Source organism: Lepus europaeus, chromosome 9 (genome assembly GCF_033115175.1).
Source record: "Lepus europaeus isolate LE1 chromosome 9, mLepTim1.pri, whole genome shotgun sequence".
NCBI classification, from domain to species: Eukaryota; Metazoa; Chordata; class Mammalia; order Lagomorpha; family Leporidae; genus Lepus; species Lepus europaeus.
In genome coordinates, this window is record NC_084835.1 from 31,487,772 (window position 1) to 31,504,990 (window position 17,219).

Below are 17,219 nucleotides of genomic sequence, written 5' to 3' on the forward strand. Positions count from 1 at the left end.
CTTGCCGGCCGCCCCGAACGGACCCTTCCTTCATGCTGCAGTGCTGCAACGTTTCCGCCACCGAGGGGGCACCGCGGCCGCAATCGCACACAGAACCCCGGAATCGCCGTGTGACTCATCTGCTTGGAGACCTCCAGCCCCAAAACTGCCTTCCAGGAGTTTTCTTGGCCGAAGCTGCCCGATGTTTGAGCCTCTCCTTCCCAGGGAAGATGGACTGAACGCCGCCAGCGGGGGACTGTTTGCGATCGGGGCGCTGCTGGGTTTCCAAGGAGGCCATGGGGCTTGCGCTGGGCTGCCTTCCCACCCCAGTGAGGAGCTGCTGATGTGCCCTGGTTATGCTTAGACGATGCGCAGTTTGTTGTAATTGAAAACAACAAATTACTTGAGGGTGTGGTGGGGAATAAGGGGGGAGGTCTACGCTTGTGAAGGGCAGTCCGGATCTAGAGGAACTCCTCGTTGTCCCTGGTAGGAGAGACACCGCCAGTCTGTCCTCGATGCCGTCAGCCTTGGCCATCTTCACCTGCCGCCCGAACTCGCACCCGTTTCAGGAGCGTCATGTCTACCTGGACGAGCCCATCAAAATCGGCCGCTCGGTGGCCCGCTGCCGGCCGGCGCAGAATAATGCCACCTTTGACTGCAAAGTGCTGTCCAGGAACCATGCTCTCGTCTGGTTCGACCACAAGACCGGCAAGGTAATGTCTGACACCGCATTGTCTGACACCCTGTGCTTTGCCTTTCCTTTTGCCCTCCCCGGGAGGCATCATGGATGCATGATGGATGCATGATCCCAGAGTTTGCACCCCAGAGATCGCTTTCAGCAAAGCGATGGAGTCAACTTTGTGTGTGCCTGGTTCTAGGGGAAACTGAATAGAGGTGGTTGAATGGAAAACACAAGGTATTGTAATCAAATGCCTCAGAGGCCAATGGCATCTTGATAGCGTGGTAGTTCCCAGGGCTTTGGAAAACTGAATAGTGAGACTTGGGACTATCTGTGCCATCTTTTTAGGAAGGTGGGTTTGCAGTTTGGCGCTTGATTAAGCAAGCTGCAGTTCCCGAAGCAAGGCAGGGAATCCGTGGCCAAATTTACAGAGGATTTCAGATCAGGGCCTTTCTAGTTAGGAGGATTGCTTGTGTGAACCTAGTGCTGTTGAAAGTTTTGATAGATATTTACCCTTGAAGTGGTACTTTGCAGTAATCAAAGCCAATTAAAGCATGGACAACTGACTAAACAGTTTCATAGTTTTGTTTCCAGGTGACAAGCAATAGTTAACATATACCTGTTGCTTTCAAAAATCACTTTTTGATGTTCCCTTCAGCACTTTTTAGATATTTAATGCATACTTACAGAGGTGACATTCAAAAGTTAGTGTGAGGAAATTAATTTGTTTTCTAAAATTAAGTTCAATTCTGTTAATTATTGTCTTCCCCAAATGTGGTATTCATTTTAAGTGTAACAATTTTAGCATTTTTATGTGGATACGTAACTTACTATATAGATGTGTGCTTATATATTAAGAAATCAGGAGGCAAATACTTAGTCTTTCAGGTTTTAAAAACTCTGTATGTGTATGGAGAGTATACTGAAAGAGCTCATCTTTCTGCTTTACCCACAGGTTTTAGTTGAACTACTGAATTAATTTAAACTTTAAGTTATGTAAGACTATTAGGAATAGCTCAGGTTTCGCCTCCTGACTTTTTGCCCTTTTCTGATAAGTGATGAAGTCTTCCTTAAAAGAAGAATTAAAATTTTTTCAAGATTAGTGTTTTGAAGTGAAAGAAACCTGAACCTCAAAAGCAAGAGAGGAAGCAAAGCTGCTTCTGCAGCCACTCAATTAAGCAGTTATTATATAAATTATTTTCTAAGGAAAGGAGGAAAAGATTGCCCAAGTGCTGTGTGCTTGCATAATACCTATAACCTACTCTGGTGTGTAGGATGTGGACTGAAAAGTATGTTAATTTTTCTGTATAATGCCAGATGCTTATTTACGTATGGAACATACCCCTTTTCCTCCCTGGAAGCTAAAGTTTGGAGCCTCAAAGACTTCACAATTTACACACACTCTTTTAAAATGAATATTCATAAAACTCATCACTCCGATCTTTGAATTCAGACATTGGTTAGTCACTAGTACCTTAACCAGCTTTTACTTTTTTTTTTTTTTTGACAGGCAGAGTGGACAGTGAGAGAGAGACAGAGAGAAAGGTCTTCCTTTTGCCGTTGGTTCACTCTCCAATGGCCGCCGCGGCTGGCGCTGCGACCTGCGCACCGCGCTGATCCGATGGCAGGAGCCAGGTGCTTCTCCTGGTCTCCCATGGGGTGCAGGGCCCAAGCACTTGGGCCATCCTCCACTTCACTCCCTGGCCACAGCAGAGAGCTGGCCTGGAAGAGGGGCAACCGGGACAGGATCGGTGCCCCGACCGGGACTAGAACCCGGTGTGCCGGCGCCGCAAGGTGGAGGATTAGCCTAGTGAGCCGCGGCGCCGGCCAGCTTTTACTTTTTTTGCTCCCCGCCCCCCAGCAACAGTTAGATCCAACCTAATTAGGTAACAGCTTTGCTCTCAGTACATAGATACATACTCTATAAATTCACTTTCCTTCATTCAGCAATCAAAGGAGACTTTTTTTAAAAAACTTATTTGAAAAACAATGATTACATGCAAGGTGCTCTCCATGCCTGTACTAACACCCTCACAAGAAGTTATTTTGCAATGACTAAGATTAGATCAGTAGTGAATGTTTAGCTGGGAATTGGGTGACATGTTAAAATTTTGAATGGAACTTGTTATTTAGAAAAACTTATTTTTGAAGGGTAGGTTTGGCTTATTCCTGCCATTTTCACCCCCCCCCCCCCCCCACATTATTGGGTAAAATGAAACTCTGGACATGAGGCTATGCCTTTTTTTATGTGTTTATTTTCAAGGACTTTTTTTTTTTAAAGATTTATTTATTTGAAAGGCAGGGTTTGAGAGAGAGGTCGTCTGTCATCTGGTTCACTCCCCAAATGGCAGCAGTGATCAAGGCTGGGCCAGGCTGAAGGCAGGGAGTTCATCAGGTCTCTCACAAGGGTGGTAGGGGTCCAGATATTTGGACTCTCTTCTGGTGCTTTCCCAGGAGCATTATCAGGGAGCTGGATTGGAAGGGGAGCAATGAGAACTTGAGCTGGTGGTCACATGGGATGCTGGCATTGCATGCAGCAACTTAACCCGCTGTGCCACAATACCATTCCCAGGATAATCACTTTTCAATGCTAATTTTATGGAACATCTTATTGTACTTAAACCTACAGGTTTACCACAAAGTGGGTTTTAATATTCTTTCCCAGTCATCTTCCCAGGAATGTAGCAGTTGAGTATTGACCTGCTTAGGTGATGGCCCTTATAGGAGGCCACGTTCTTAAAATTAGATGACAGGTGGCCAGCGCTGTGGTGTAGTAGGTTAAGCATCTGCCTGGCATCCCATATGGACACCATTTGGAGTCCTGGCTGCTCTACTTCTGATCGAGCTCCCTGCTGGTGGCCTGGGAAAACAGTGGAAGATGGCTCAATACTTGGGCCTCTGCGCCTGTGTGGGAGACTCAGAAGAAGCTCCTGGCTCCTGGCCATTGTAGCCATTTGGGGCATGAATCAGCTGATGCAAGACCTCTCTCCCTGCCTCTCTCTCTCTTTTTCTCTCACTTTCTGTAACTCTGCCTCTCACATAAATAAATCAATCTTTAAAAAAAATTAAATGACAGACAATACAATGATCATTAATCCTATTGATTCAAGGTAATACTGAACAAGTAAATCTACCCATATGGTAGTTATGTAGAAGAGATAATGACCCTATTTGATTTGAGATTTTGGTGACTAGTGACAGGCTAGTGGCTGGCACAGTATTCTGCCACAGAACCTCACTGTAGTTCACTGGTAGTAGTAGTAGTTGTCTGCTTCCAGTCTTACTGGTGTTCTGTTTCAGTGAACGCCCTTGTAGTGAGGGGAGAGGAAATAGCAAAAACTGATAAGAAATTATTCTTTCTTTCTAGGAGCTAATGTGTTGGATAGTGAAGGTGATTATACACCTGGAAAAACTGATTCAGATAAGATAATTCAAGTGGCAAGAGAATAGTGGTGTTTGAATTAAACTTTAAAATTGGGGTATTTAGATACTAGCTAAGAAAAGATAGAATATTTTCTTTTCTCTCTCTCTCTCTTTTTTTTTTTTTTTTTGGCTTGTTTTGAGGGTTGAGAATGTAATAAAACAAACAAGCAGATAATTTTTGAATGAGCTTAGCGTTTTCCCAATGCCAAGGAAACTGATTTTGTTGGATTGAAGTGTTCTTTTGGAAAATGGCTGTGGATGAATGGGTGAACAGGCATTCTGTGTGATGTTTTTATATTTGTGCCTTATCTTTGTAAATTATTGTCAGATCCTGGAGGAGATGGATTGTGTCTTCTGTTGCCTGCTATTTTGTATAAAGTAGATGTTGAGTAAATAAAGCTGAATAGATAGTATGGTGCAAGGTTGTGCCAAGCCAACCTACAGACATGGACCCTTTGGTTATGGAAGGCCAAAGAGAGTTGTGAGCAGAGCACTAGTGTACCAAAACTATCCTTTAAGAAAGAGTGGCCTGGGCAAGGACAAATGGCTAACCACTGGGCTGTTCCAAGGCATTGTAACAGTTCAGATAGAATGTGATTTTTTTTTTAATTTAAGGGTCAATTTAGTTGAAAGAGTTAAAGAGAGAAAGGGAGAGAGAGAGAGAGAGATCTTCCATTTACAGATTCACTCCCCTAAAATGTAATTTTTGTAAGGACTAGGTTGATAGAAGGAATGAAAATAAGTAATTGCCAGAAACTGAAAAAAGATGAGAGTATTAAATTAAATTGTCCATTTAGGACTAAAGCAAGTGGGAAAAATTCTGTATGAATTGAAGGTTATAGAGAAAAGATTCATGGATGAGACATTTTCTTAGATGACATGTAATTTGAAATAGACTTTAGGATTTTTCAAAAAGGGCAGAATGTAGATAGAGTCAATTAGGGAAAGGAACTTGAGGTGGGAGGAATTGCTTAAGCAAAGGCATAGAAGCAGGAGTGATTTGGTGTGTTCCAAGGACATTGCAAGGAAATCATTGCGAAGAAGGAAACCAAGATTGTTTCTTTTTGTCTTCCTTTACCTTTCTAAAAAAGACTGCAAAGATACTGGCTTCACCTTTTGGTAGGATGGCAGATTATACATTAATTGATTTTGTTTATTTTTGTATTTTATTGATACCTAACTCTTCTTTCTTTCTTTCTTTCTTTCTTTTCTTTTTTTTTTTTTTTTTTGACAGGCAGAGTGGATAGTGAGAGAGAGAGACAGAGAGAAAGGTCTTCCTTTGCCGTTGGTTCACCCTCCAATGGCCGCTGCGGCCGGCACATCTCGCTGATCCGAAGCCAGGAGCCAGGTGCTTCTCCTGGTCTCCCATGCGGGTGCAGGGCTCAAGGACTTGGGGCATCCTCCACTACCTTCCCGGGCCATAGCAGAGAGCTGGCCTGGAAGAGGGGCAACCGGGTTAGAATCCAATGCCCGAACCGGGACTAGAACCCAGTGTGCTGGCGCCGCAAGGCGGGGGATTAGCTTGTTAAGCCACAGCGCCGGCCTAACTTTTCTTTTCAATTTTGGTTTGTACACTTATTTTTAAGTGGAAGAGCTTTCTTTTCTTTTAAAAAAATATTTAACTTATGTATTTTCATTTTATTTGAGAGCGAGAGAGAAAGATCTTCTACCCCTAGTTTACTCCCTGAATGCCCCATTAGCCAAACTGGACCAGGCTCCAGCTGGAGCTCCTGGATCAGGACTCCAGATGCACCTGGATCTCTCATATGGATGAAAGGGACCCTAGCACTTGAGCCATCATATCCTGTCTCCCAGACTGAGCATTAGCAGGAAGCTGGGTTGGAAGCTGAATATGGGACTTAAACCAGAAATTCCAGTACTGAATATGTGCATCTCAAGGGGTGGCTTAATGCTCTACACCAAATAACTGTCTCAAATTGTTCTGTTGATGGAAGTAAAGGTCATTGAGAGGTACAGTTATTGTGAGGACATTGTTTACTTGATACTTATATTGTTTAAGATACATTAATAGGAACCTGTGTGGAAAACCAACTTGTAGATCCAGAAAATATACTAATTTCTTTCCATGTTACTTTTCACAACAGTGGAAAGTTGATGAAATATTTAACCTGTTATTTTAGTTTGTTAAAAACATGGATGATTATATACTTAAGACATTTTTCGGGGCTGGCACTGTGGCATACCGGGTAGAGCCGCTGCCTGCGGTGCCAGCATCTCATATGGGCACCAGTTCGAGACCGGCCACTCCACTTGTGATCCAGCTTTCTGCTGTGGCCTGGGAAGGTGGTAGAAGATGGCCCAAGTTCTTGGGCCCCTGCACCTGCGTGGGAGTCCCGGAAGACAATCCTGGCTTTCTGGCTTTGGATCGGCACAGCTCCAGCTGTTGCAGCCAACTGGAGAGTGAACCAGCGGATGGAAGACCTCTGTCTCTCTCTCTGCCTCTCCTCTCTCTGTGTAACTCTTTCAAATAAATAGATAAATCTTTTATTTTTAGACATTTTTCTCTCTGCTTAGTTATTTGACTTTATTCTCTAGGTTAAATTTACTCTTTATTTTTTAACTGTTTTTTATTTATTTGAAAGGCATTGTTACAGAGAGAGAGAGGGAAAGATGGAGATATCTTCCACTTTTTGGTTCAATTACTAAATGGCTGCAGTGGCTAGGGCTGACCAGGAAGAAGAAGCAGGAGCTTATTCTGGGTTTGCCACGTGGATGCAGGGGCCCAGGCACTTGGGCCATCTTGTGCTGCTTTCCCAGGCATGTTAATAGGGAGTTGGATAGGAAGTGAAGCACCTGGGATTCTAACTGGCACCTGTATGGGATTGTAGCGTCACAGGTGACAGCTTTACCCAAGACAACACAATCCATGGGCACCTAAATTCACTCTTCACCTTTTCGGGCTCTTGTAGTTTTTAAGTGGTATTTATATTATAGCTTATTAGTATCTATGGTCTCTGGTAAATAGGGAATGGAGTGTCTGTCAATTAGAGTTTTAAGTGAGAAAATTGTGAGATTGGTTCTTAATGTATACAGATTACCTCATAGTTGCTTGAATCAAGAGAAACTGTGGCATTTATTAGCTGCTGAAATGGTCTAAGAACTCTTTCCCTCTTTTGGGCCTCTGCCTCTTTTACTGGCACCGTGGATAGACAAACAGTTTACAGCCCTGCTCAGCAGTCTTGGTCATTGCCTCATTCATTTATAGCATTAAAAAAAATCTGTCTTTCATTTCCTTTAGTTTGAGCCCATTTTCTATTACTCTATTTTTCCTTCATTTTCCCCAAACTCTTGTGTAATGATTATATGACAGTGCTCACTGTTCCTAAAACAAGTGCCTTTTTTGCTGTTTTGTCTTCTGGAATGACCTCTGTCCTTGATCCCTTGAGGCTCAATTCCAATGTGAAACTTCCCAGTAACTGAGGAAGTAATCGCTTCTTCCTCTGTACTCCCATAGAAATTTGTATGTAGTTCCATTATGGGGCATAGTCAATGAAATTGCTATAATACAAATGTACTGTTGCCCAGCCAGATGTGAACTCTTGAGAGCAAGGGAATGTTTGAATGAGTGAAATGTGGACAGTGGAGCAATCTGTATTTATTGGTGTGTCCTAATCAGAAGGTCATTCAAATTAGCTCTCAATCTGAGATCATGGACTCAATTACAGATATGTAATCTTTGTACAAATCATTACTTACTAAGAATTTGCAGTGTGCAAGACTCTTTGCTAAGTGTTTTGGCATTGTAAATGGCCTTGTGATTGGTGATAGAAGTTTTGAGCTATCACATATATATATCTGTTCTTATACAAAATGATTCTTTTTTTTGTGAGGATTTTTAGTATTCAGAGTGCTTTCTTATTTCATATGATCTGTATAATACTGGTAGAAGGCAAGTTGAATAGCTGTAGTCTGCCTCCCTTTTATTCAAAAAGAGTTTGATGTTTAGAGGCTGTATAAGATCATCTAGCAGTAACTCAAGGGGTTAGTGTCTAGATTTTTTTTTCCCCTGAACTAAAAGCCAACTACTAGGCATTTATTCTGAACTGTTTTCTTATGGACTGAACAGTGATATGAAAACCTGTCTTCTAGTTTTTCCACAATTTTAACTCATTAATTTTATTTATTAGAGACAGCCAGAGATCTCCCATATGCTGATTCACCCCACTAATGCGTGAACCAGCCAAGCCTGGGCCTGACTGAAGCAAGGAGCTAGGAACTCAATCCAGGTTTCCTACCTGGGTTGCACGGACTCAACTACTTGAGCCATCACCTAGGCACTCTGATATGGGGTGTAGTCATCCCAGGTGGCTGCTTAACTATACCAAATGTCTGTTTCCCACCCTACTTGGAAGTATTTGTTCTTTACAGAAATTTTTATTTATTTTTATTTGAAAGAGAGACAGAGGCAAATTTTTCCATCTGTTGGTTCACTCCTCATATCTCTGCAATAGCTAGAGCTGGGCCCTACTGAAGCAAGAAACCCAGGACTGAAGCTGGGTCTTCCCTCACAATGCCCCTTCCCCTTCCCTGGAGTCGCAGGATCCCAAGTACTTGAGCCCTCATCTGCTACCTCCCAGCATGCACATTAGCAGGAAGCTAGAATCAGGAGTGGAGCAGGGACTCAATCCCAGGCACTCTCACATGGGATGCAGACATCTCAAGCAGCATCTTAACTTCTGCACTAAATGCCAGTGCCTGTCTTTTGCTATCTTTTTTTTTTTTTTTTAAAATTTTTTTTTAATTTGAATGGTAGAGTTACAGACAGTGTGTGAGAGAGAGACAGAGAGAAAGTTCTTACATCTGCTGGTTCACACCCCACATGACTGCAGTGGCTAGAGCTGGGCCTATCCAAAGCCAGGAACCAGGAGCTTCTGCTGGGTCTCCCATGTGGGTGCAGGGGCCCAAGGACTTGGGCCATCTTCTATTGCTTTCTCAGGCCATAGCAGATCAGAAGAGAGCAGCTGGAACTAGAACCGGCATCCATATGGGATGCCGGTGCCACAGGTGGAGGATTAACCCACTGTGCTACAGCACCAGTCTTTTGCTATCTTGAAAGGTATTTTAAACTGTTGTTTTTTGGTGCATAACCAAACTGCTTGTCGTGTTACAGACTTTAAAGACAGAAAGAACCCAAGTTAATTATATTCTGCTAACATATTTTAAAACTGTATCTCTACTATTCCTAGCAGTTAAATACTTTTTCTTAGGTTTGCATTCAGGCAATCATTTTGATTTTGATATCCAAATAAATAAAACAGCCTTAGAAAAACTTTTTTGGCCATGTAGATTTTTTATACTTTAAAGAGAATTATGTAAAGAAAAAACAGTAAAGTTTATATAGACACTTAAAAACATAAGAATATTTAGTGATTAGTACTATTTCCTTTGTCAAATGTACAGTTAGGGGCAGATTGTAATTTTAAGCACATAGGGTTTTTTTTGTTTGTTTTTTGAAAGATTTGTTCATCAACCCGAAAGGCAGAGTTACAGAGAGAAAGAAAGAGAGAAAGAGAGATAGATATTCCATCCCCTGGTTCACTCCCAAAATGCCTGCAGTGGCTGGGGCTGGAACAGGCCAAAGCTAGGAGCCACGGGCTTCTTCTGGGTTTCCCATGTGGATGCAGGGGCCCACTTGGACCATCCTTTGCTGCTTTCCCAGGCTCATTAGCAGGGAGTTAGAGCGTAGTGGAACAACCAGGACTGGAACTGGGGACTTCAACCAGCTCCCATATGGAATACTGGCACTGCATGTTGTGGCTTTAATCTACTGAGAAATAGTGCCAGCCCCAGGCACATGGTTTTTTTATATTAAGTTTTTCTCAGTGCTTTCAGACATATTGTTTACTTTGCATTTGTAAATACTGACTTGTTTTAGCTAAGCCAAACAGAAATTAATTTCAAATATGGGCTTTCAAACTTAACTTTTTTTTTCATGATACAAATAACAGGACTGCGTTCTCAGAAAATTTAAAGCCAAATTTTTAAAGTTTTTTTTTTTAGCATTTACTTATTTTCATGTACTTGAAAGGGGAGTGCGATAGTTTCTATGCACTCTGCAAATGCCTGCAGCAGCCAGGTCTAGGCTAGACCAAAGCCAGAAGCCCAGAGCTACATCTGGTTCTACCACATGGATGGTAGAGGCCCAAGCACATGGGTCACCATCTACTGCCTCCAAGGCCACATTAACAGGAAGGTGGATTGGAAGCCAAAGAGCTGGGCCTGGAACCAGTCTTCCAATACAGGATGTGAGCCTCACAAGTAATGGGTTAGCCCTCTATGCCATAAAGTCCTGCCCAGTTTAAGCAGTATTGAAGCATCAGAGTAAAAAATGAAAATTCCCCTTCTCATAGGCACCTGGTAACTCCTATTGTGTTTCCCCACTACAGAATTAACTATTACTAATTCGGCGAGTAATTTTCCAAGCTTTTCATGTGTTTGCCTACTTAGATATGTAGCTAAAGAAACAGCTTTTTGATGTTACTTTTTTTGTAAGTGATTAGATAATAATTTAGAATGTGTTGTTTAGCTGTCAGATAATTTCAAGTGAAGTGTGGTCAGCTTGTCTGAAATGTTTTTACATCCTGTAAATTCAGAGTGCAGACTATTGTAAAAAACTAGTATCTATCATTTATTGAGCATGTCCTAAGTGCTCTAGAGTTTTATGTATATTATCTCATTTAATTCTTAAAACAAACTTTTGAAATAGAGTGTCCTATTATCTTTATTTTATGAATAAGAAGCAGAGGCTCCGAGGGAATGTCAGGGTACCACTGATGGTGTTTGGAGTCAGGATTCAAACCCCAGTCATCTAAGTGCTGAATGTACATTCTTGACTATTCCATTGCTTGCCACCTTAGCATTCTTAGTCATTATCATTCTCATCACCAGCCTCTTAGTGGACATTAGATCAAGTGGGAAAAACAAATCCAATGAAATACAAACTTGTTATGTGTTAACTTTTAGATATTTTGTAGTTTTCAGTTTAGAGTTTTAATTGATGAACAGTTCTCAAACATTATTTACTAATCATATGAAAAAAAATTTTTTTTGACATGCAGAGTTAGACAGAGAGAGAGAGTTATAGACAGTGAGGGAGAGATAGAGAGAAGGTCTTCCTTCCATTGGTTCGCCCCCAAAATGGCCGCTGTGGCCGGTGCTGCGCCTATCCAAAGTCAGGAGCCAGGTGCCACCCTCCCAGTCTCCCATGCGGGTGCAGGAGCACAAGCATTTGGGCCGTCCTCCACTGCCCTCCCGGGCCACTGCAGAGAGCTGGACTGGAAGAGGAGTAACCGAAACAGAATCCGGCATCCCAACCGGGTCTAGAACCTGGGGTGCTGGCGCTGCAGGTGGAGGATTAGCCAAGTGAGCCATGGCGCCGGCCATCATATGAAATTTTACAAGTTGAGTAAAAACTCTGCATGTGACCGTACTGAAATATTGCTGTTCAAATACCAAAATATATCTAAATAGAACCCTTTTTTCTTGGATTGAATAATTCCTAAACTTAGTATGTAGATTTTTATTTATTTATTTGAGAGGCAGAGTTAAAGGCAGAAGGAGGGAAAGACAGAGAGGTCTTTAGCTGCTGATGCGCTCTTCAAATGGACGCAAGGGCCGGAGCTGTGCCAATCCGAAGCTAGGAGCCAAGACTTCTTTTGGGCCTCCCATGTGGGTACAGGGGGGCCCAAGCAATTGGGCCATCTGGAGATTTCGGTTTAAATGAAATGTTTGTTATCTACTCCCATCACAAATAAACTAATTTAGAATAAATGAATATATTTGATTCTTTAACTCTTTTAATTGTCGAAATCACTAAGTATAGTATTAGATACTAGCTATAAGATTCCTTCCATTTCTAACATTCAGGAATGGAAAATAAGGTCATGTTGTATTATAGGTAAGGTACTTATATTTGTAGAATAAATAACTTGTTAGTTATAAATTTCATTTAAAATTTTGGGGAGTGAACCAGTGGGTGGAAGACCTCTTTCTCTCTGCCTTTCCTCCTCTCTCTGTGTAACTCTGACTTTGAAATAAAATAAATAAATCTTAAAAAAAAAGTTTGCATAGTAAAAAGGAGTATTATAGAATAATTAATGACCCAGCAATTTAACTCCTAGATATATACACAAAAGAAACAAAAGCATCTGTCCATACAAAAGCTTGCACATTAATGTAGCAGCATTATTCATAATAGCTAAAAGGTAGAAACCACCCAATGTCAAACAGCTGATGAATGGATAAAATTGTATATTATAAAATGGAATATATTTGTGATAAAAAAGGAATCAATTACTGATACATGCTCCATTATAGGTAAACCTTGTAAACACTATGCTTAGTGACAGAAGCCAAACACAAAGGCCACCTATTCTGTGATTCTATTTATGTGAAATATGTACACTAGGCAAATTCATAGAGATAGAAAGTAGGTTAGTGGTTATTATGAATTGGAATAACTGGGAATTTGATGGTTAATTATTTTTGAAGGGTTAACAAGATTGTGGTATCCAGTTCTGGGTCAAATATCAACTTATATGTTGCTATGAATATTTTTTTACGATGTGATTAACGTTTATACAAGTAGTAGACTTTGAGTAAAGCGTATTTTGCTGCATTGTGTGTGTGAGTGCCCCTCCTTCAGTCAGTGAAATGCCTTAAAAGAAAAGGCTGACCTGTCTCTGGAGATAGGATACTGCCCTCAGAGAGCCATCAGACTCAAGATTGCAGCAGCAGTGCTTCCCCTGGGTCTCCAGCCTGACCCAGGGAAAGTCAAACTTGTTAGTACCTATAGTCACTTGAACCAGTCTGTGTGTGTGTGTGTGTGTATTCATGCTGTTGTTTCTACCTTTCTAGAACCCTGGCATATAGGGAATAACTGCTAAATAGGTACAGGTATCTTTTGGGATAATGAAAATGAAAAAATTGACTGTGGTGATGGTTGCACAGCTCTGAATTATACACTTTAAACAGACAATTGTATAATATATATAATCTATCTTAAAAAACCTCTGGTCAGAAAGGGAATATTAGATAGACTAATAGTTTAGTGAAAGCAAATTGGGGTGTTGGAAGTAGAAGGAAAAGGAGCAGTATTCAGACGTGGGTAGGGTTAATAGTGCAGCTTTTCAAGGAAAATTTAGTTTGATTTTTTTCTGCTTCCTTGGTGTTTATGTCTTACTCTAGTTTGACCTTTATTTTAGCAAATTTACTAGGTGGGGAGGAGGGTATGTTTCCAATTTTTGAAATACTGGTTAGTAGGCACAATTTTGGTGTTATTGAAGAGTGCCAATTTTATGTGAAAAGTAAGAAATGATTTGTAAGATACAGTTTATTCTGATCTGAACTTGGGAAGGGTAAGATACTAATTTTACTTGCCAATAAATCTGTGACATATATAGGCACATAGTAGAATATTATTAGAATGAATGGTAGAAAGTATTCATTTAAATTGTAGTTGAACTTAAAGTGAGACCATTCTGTATTCCTGGTCTTTGACTAGTACCCAAGTGTCTTATGTTTGCAATACATTCTAGTACTCACTAGGTTATCCTGTAAAATATAATTACAATACAGAGCAGTGCAATGATAGAAATATCTGAATTATTTCCAAGAAACTAAGGGAGTGTTACAAGTATATTCTTTCCCTCAGGACTGGGTCAGAAAATATGAGTAGAATGAAGAGGGCTTTACAGAGAAAGTTGTTTTTTGATTTTTGTTTGTTTGTTTTTTAAAGATTTTATTTGAAAGGTGAAGTTACAGAGAAGGAGAGGCAGAGGCAGAAAGAGGAAAGTCTTCCATCCCTTGGTTCATTCTCCAAATGGCTGCAATTGCCGGGGCTCGGCCAGACTAAAGCCAGGAGCCAGGAGCTTTATCCCAGTTTTTCACATAGGCTCAGGGGCCCAAGCATATGGGCCATCTTCTGCTGCTTTCCCAGGTGCATTAGCAGAGAGCTGGATTGGAAGTGGAGCAGCTGGGACCCATATGGGATGCCAGCATTGCAGGCAGTGGCTTAACCTGTTAGGGCACAGTGCCAGCCCTTGGAAAGTTGCTTTCAGGCTACAGTTTGAAGAGTGAGTTAAGACTTTTCTCCCTGGATAAAAATAAGAGTAGTGCATTCCAGCCCAAGGGAACAGCATGTGTTTAAGGCAGAAAAGCCTGAAAGAGAATGATGCATTCTGGGAAATATAAACCCAAAAGTTAGCCAAGTTGAGGAGGGACAGAAGAGCATCTGAAACATCATTAGGGTGTTTAAGCACTGCTGGCAGAGGCCCTAATGGGGACAGAGTCATAGGACTCTTGTTAAGAATGAATAAGAACTGGTATACAGAACTCAGATGCTTGGCACAGGGTAGTTACTTAATACCTGTGGCTGTAATAATTTTTTTTTCTTACTGTTTTAGTTGATGTCTTTGCACAGTGATATCTATATGTTTATTTTCTCTCTAAGTGTTTTCTCATTGCTGAAAAAGTTTTCTCCTGGGCCGGTGCCGTGGCTCACTTGGTTAATCCTCCGCCTGTGGTGCTGGCATCCCATTTGGGCACCAGGTTCTAGTCACAGTTGCTCCTCTTCCAGTCCAGCTCTCTGCTGTGGCCCGGGAAGGCAGTGGAAGATGGCCCACGTGCTTGGGCGCCTGCACCCGCGTGGGTGACCAGGAAGAAGCACCTGGCTCCTGGCTTCAGATCACCGTAGCTCCGGCCATAGCAGCCATTTGGGGGGCGAACCAATGGAAGGAAGACCTTTCTCTCTGTTTCTCTCCCTCACTGTCTAGCTCTATCTGTCAAATAAATAAAAAAAAAAGAAAAGAAAAGAAAAAGCTTTCTCCTTTGAAGATCTGTCTTTAGAGTCTCCTAAACATAAATTCTTTTTAAGTGTGTGAACTTCTTTCTGAATGTGTTAAAGAAGTAGCGTTTTAATTAATATTAATTAATACTAAAAAGAAGCAGCATAATTGATCTTCTTTATATGAAGGTTTAAAATTAAAGGAGTTGAGTGGGGCTAGCGCTGTGGCACAGTGGTTTAAGCTGTGGCCTGCAGTGCTGGCATCCCAGCACTGATTCATGTCCCAGCTGTTCCACTTCCAGTTCAGCTGTCTGCTAATGTGCCTGGGAAAGCAGCAGCAGATTGCTCAAGTCCTTGGGTCCCTGCACCCTTGTGGCAGACCTGGATGAATTTCCTAGCTCCTGGTTTTGTACTGCCCCAGCCCTGGTTGTTGCAGCCATCTGGGGGAGTGAACCAGCAGATAGAATCAATCAATCAATCTCTCTCTCTCTCTCAAATAAATAAATAAATAAATATTTTCTTTTTAAAGATTTATTTATTTATTTGAACAGCAGAGAGAGAGAGAGAGAGAGAGAGAGAGAGAGCGCTTCCATCCGCTGGTTTACTCCCTAAGTGGCCACAAAGGCTGGAGCTGGGTTGATCCAAAGCTAGAAGCCAGGAGCTTTCCTCCAAGTCTCCCATATGGGTTCAAGGCCCAAGGACTAGCGTCATCTTTTGCTGCTTTTCCAGGCCATAACAGAGAGTTGGGTAAAAAATAGAGCAGCTGGGACTTGCACTGGAGTCCATATGGGATGCCAGCACTGCAAGCGGTGGTTTTACCCGCTATACCACAGTTCTGGCCCCCTCAGATAAATAAATAAATCTAAAAAAGTAAAAAAGGAGTTGAGTAAGATAAAAGGTAAAATTCTGATCTGTCAGGAAACATGCAAAAGAAACTATAATGCTATCTTAGGCAACCCAGGGCATGAAGAAGGTATTAAGATGTTTCTGCAGGGGCTGGCGCCATGGTGTACCGGGTAGTCACCACCTGCAATGCCGGCATCCCATTTGGGCACTGGTCAAGACGTGGCTGTTCCACTTCTGATCCAGCTCTCTGCTATGGCCTAGAAAAGCAGTAGAAGTTGGCCCAAGGCCTTGGGCCCTTGCACCCGCATGGGAGACCTGGAAGAAGTTCCTGACTCCTGGCTTCAGATTGGCTCAGCTCCCGCCGTTATGGCCAATCAGGGAGTGAACCAATGAATGGAAGACCTCTCACTCTCTCTTTGCCTCTCCTTCTCTCTATGTAACTCTGACTTTCAAATAAATAAATAAATATTTTTTAAAAAAAATGTTTCTTCAGTCATCAAGGAACTTTTAGTTTGAGAAGCTAAAACTAACCTCTAGGTACCCATGCTGCGCTGTTGTGGGTAAAGCCGCCACCTGCAGCACAGGCATCCCATAAAGGTGCCAGTTTGAGTCCCAGCTGCTCCACTTTTGATCCAGCTTCCTGCTGATGTACCTAGGAAAGCAAGAGAAGATGGCCCAAGTACTTGAGACCCTGTATCCACCTGGGAGACCCAGATGAAGTTTCTAGCCCCTATCTTCAGACTGACCCAGTACGGGCCATTGCAGCCATTTGGGGAGTGAACCAGCATATAGAAGATCTCTCTGTCTCTCTCTCTCTCTCTCTCTCTCTCTCTCTCTCTGTAATTCTGCCTTTAAAATAAATAAATAAACCTTAAAAAGCAAATCAAAACTAACCTTTAGAAAGAATTAGAGAAGAATTAAGTTCTCAATGGAATTAAGAATACTATGTGATCATGTAGGGAAGGCTTGCTTGTCTAGAAAGGGGGACCTGAATTAGACTCTAAAGATTTAGGAGAGAGAATAATAAGTGTCCTTGTTATGTAAAGGTCAACACTAAAAGACATAGAACTAGAGGGACAATCAGGAGACAGTTGAGTGTAGAGGAGTAGTTTATTGTTTGGAGTTTCAGTTACATGCCATGGACACTGTAGATGATTTAGGCATAACAGCAGTATGAAAGGTCATTGGATAGCACACAGAATCTTCTTTTTTTTTTTTTTTTTTAATTTACTTTTTATTTATTTGAGAGGGAGTTACAGAGAGAGGAGGAGAGAGAGAATGAATGAATGAATGAATGAGAATTTGGTTCACTCTCCAAATGGCTGCAATGGCCAGAGCTGGGCCAGGCCAAAGCCAGGAGCTAGGAGCTTCTTCCAGGTCTCCCACGTAGATGCATGGGCCCAAGGACTTGGGCCATCTTCCACTGCTTTCCTAGGCATATTAACAAGGAGATGGATTGGAAGTGGAGCAGCCAGGTCTTGAACCAGT

The 17,219-nt window shown here is 41.9% G+C and overlaps 1 protein-coding gene across 23 annotated transcripts in view; it reads left to right on the top strand.

Moving 5' to 3' along the window:
• Window positions 1–17,219, top strand: part of SLMAP (sarcolemma associated protein) — a 177,803-nt gene continuing 160,584 nt past the window's right edge. For 6 of the 23 annotated variants that reach the window (XM_062201140.1, XM_062201139.1, XM_062201137.1 and 3 more), the window contains exon 1: window positions 5–692. In XM_062201140.1, coding sequence (XP_062057124.1) covers window positions 495–692 — 198 coding nt within the window. In that variant the 5' untranslated portion in view covers window positions 5–494. Of the gene's footprint in view, window positions 693–17,219 lie in introns of all 23 variants that reach the window. The other 17 variants (XM_062201135.1, XM_062201132.1, XM_062201131.1 and 14 more) reach the window with 6 other exon arrangements.